Below are 767 nucleotides of genomic sequence, written 5' to 3'. Positions count from 1 at the left end.
AAGGCCATGATACAGTTTTCTGCGATAAGATGGAAGCCTTACTTTCGAACGCGTTCGACGAAGTGATGATGAAGACGGTGCAGCCACTGGAACCGTTGGCCACGTTGTGTCACGGTGATTTTACGTTGAACAATATTCTCTTCAAGACAGAAGGCGATGGACAACACCGCCCGATGTTAATTGATTTTGCGCTCATCAGATACTCGACGCCCGTCATCGATCTTTCCACGCATCTTTTTCTATGTTGTTCGAATGAAGTAAGAAAAAATAAATTTTCCGAGATCATGCGGGCCTACTATGACGCGCTAAAAGAGTATCTGTTAGACGCCGGCATTCAGGACATTGAGAAGTACTCGTACAATGCTTTGTTGGACGATTTTAAAAGAGGTGCTCTCTTCGGTTTCGTTCTTATGTCCTCTTTTGTATATGTGTTACTGGGACATCTTAGTCCAGAAACTTTTGTACAAGAAGTATTAGATTTAGGACCTTTGGAAAGTGCAAAGAAGCAGAAATACACCGGCGGAGACGAAGTATCTAAAATACTAGCTGATGCATTGCTACATCTGAAAGATCTTGGCTGTCTTAAATATTACTTATAGTTGCGCGAAATAATTCCGATATATAAAATATAATCTGTATTGTTTAAAAAATCAACACACAGGTTTAATAATAAACAGTTTTTGAGTTATGGTTCATCAAAGATGTATATAAAACTCGTTCTTTGTAACGTACACCCACGGTCATTGATTCTGTTCCTCGAAAATTTT

General features: G+C 39.2%; 1 protein-coding gene across 1 annotated transcript; it reads left to right on the top strand.

The window, feature by feature from the left end:
• Positions 1-5: 5 nt before the first annotated feature.
• Positions 6-700, top strand: LOC105460843 (the record flags this gene model as incomplete). Its single annotated transcript, XM_011707335.1, has 1 exon — positions 6-700. A coding segment is annotated over one exon (594 nt), but the record flags the coding sequence as incomplete, so codon positions are not given.
• Between the last annotated feature and the right edge of the window lie 67 nt (positions 701-767).

The sequence above is a fragment of the Wasmannia auropunctata genome, unplaced genomic scaffold (genome assembly GCF_000956235.1).
Source record: "Wasmannia auropunctata unplaced genomic scaffold, wasmannia.A_1.0 LD314612.1, whole genome shotgun sequence".
In the NCBI taxonomy this organism is placed as follows: Eukaryota; Metazoa; Arthropoda; class Insecta; order Hymenoptera; family Formicidae; genus Wasmannia; species Wasmannia auropunctata.
Note: the sequence above shows the minus strand (reverse complement) of the source record. Positions and strands in the feature narration are given on the sequence as shown.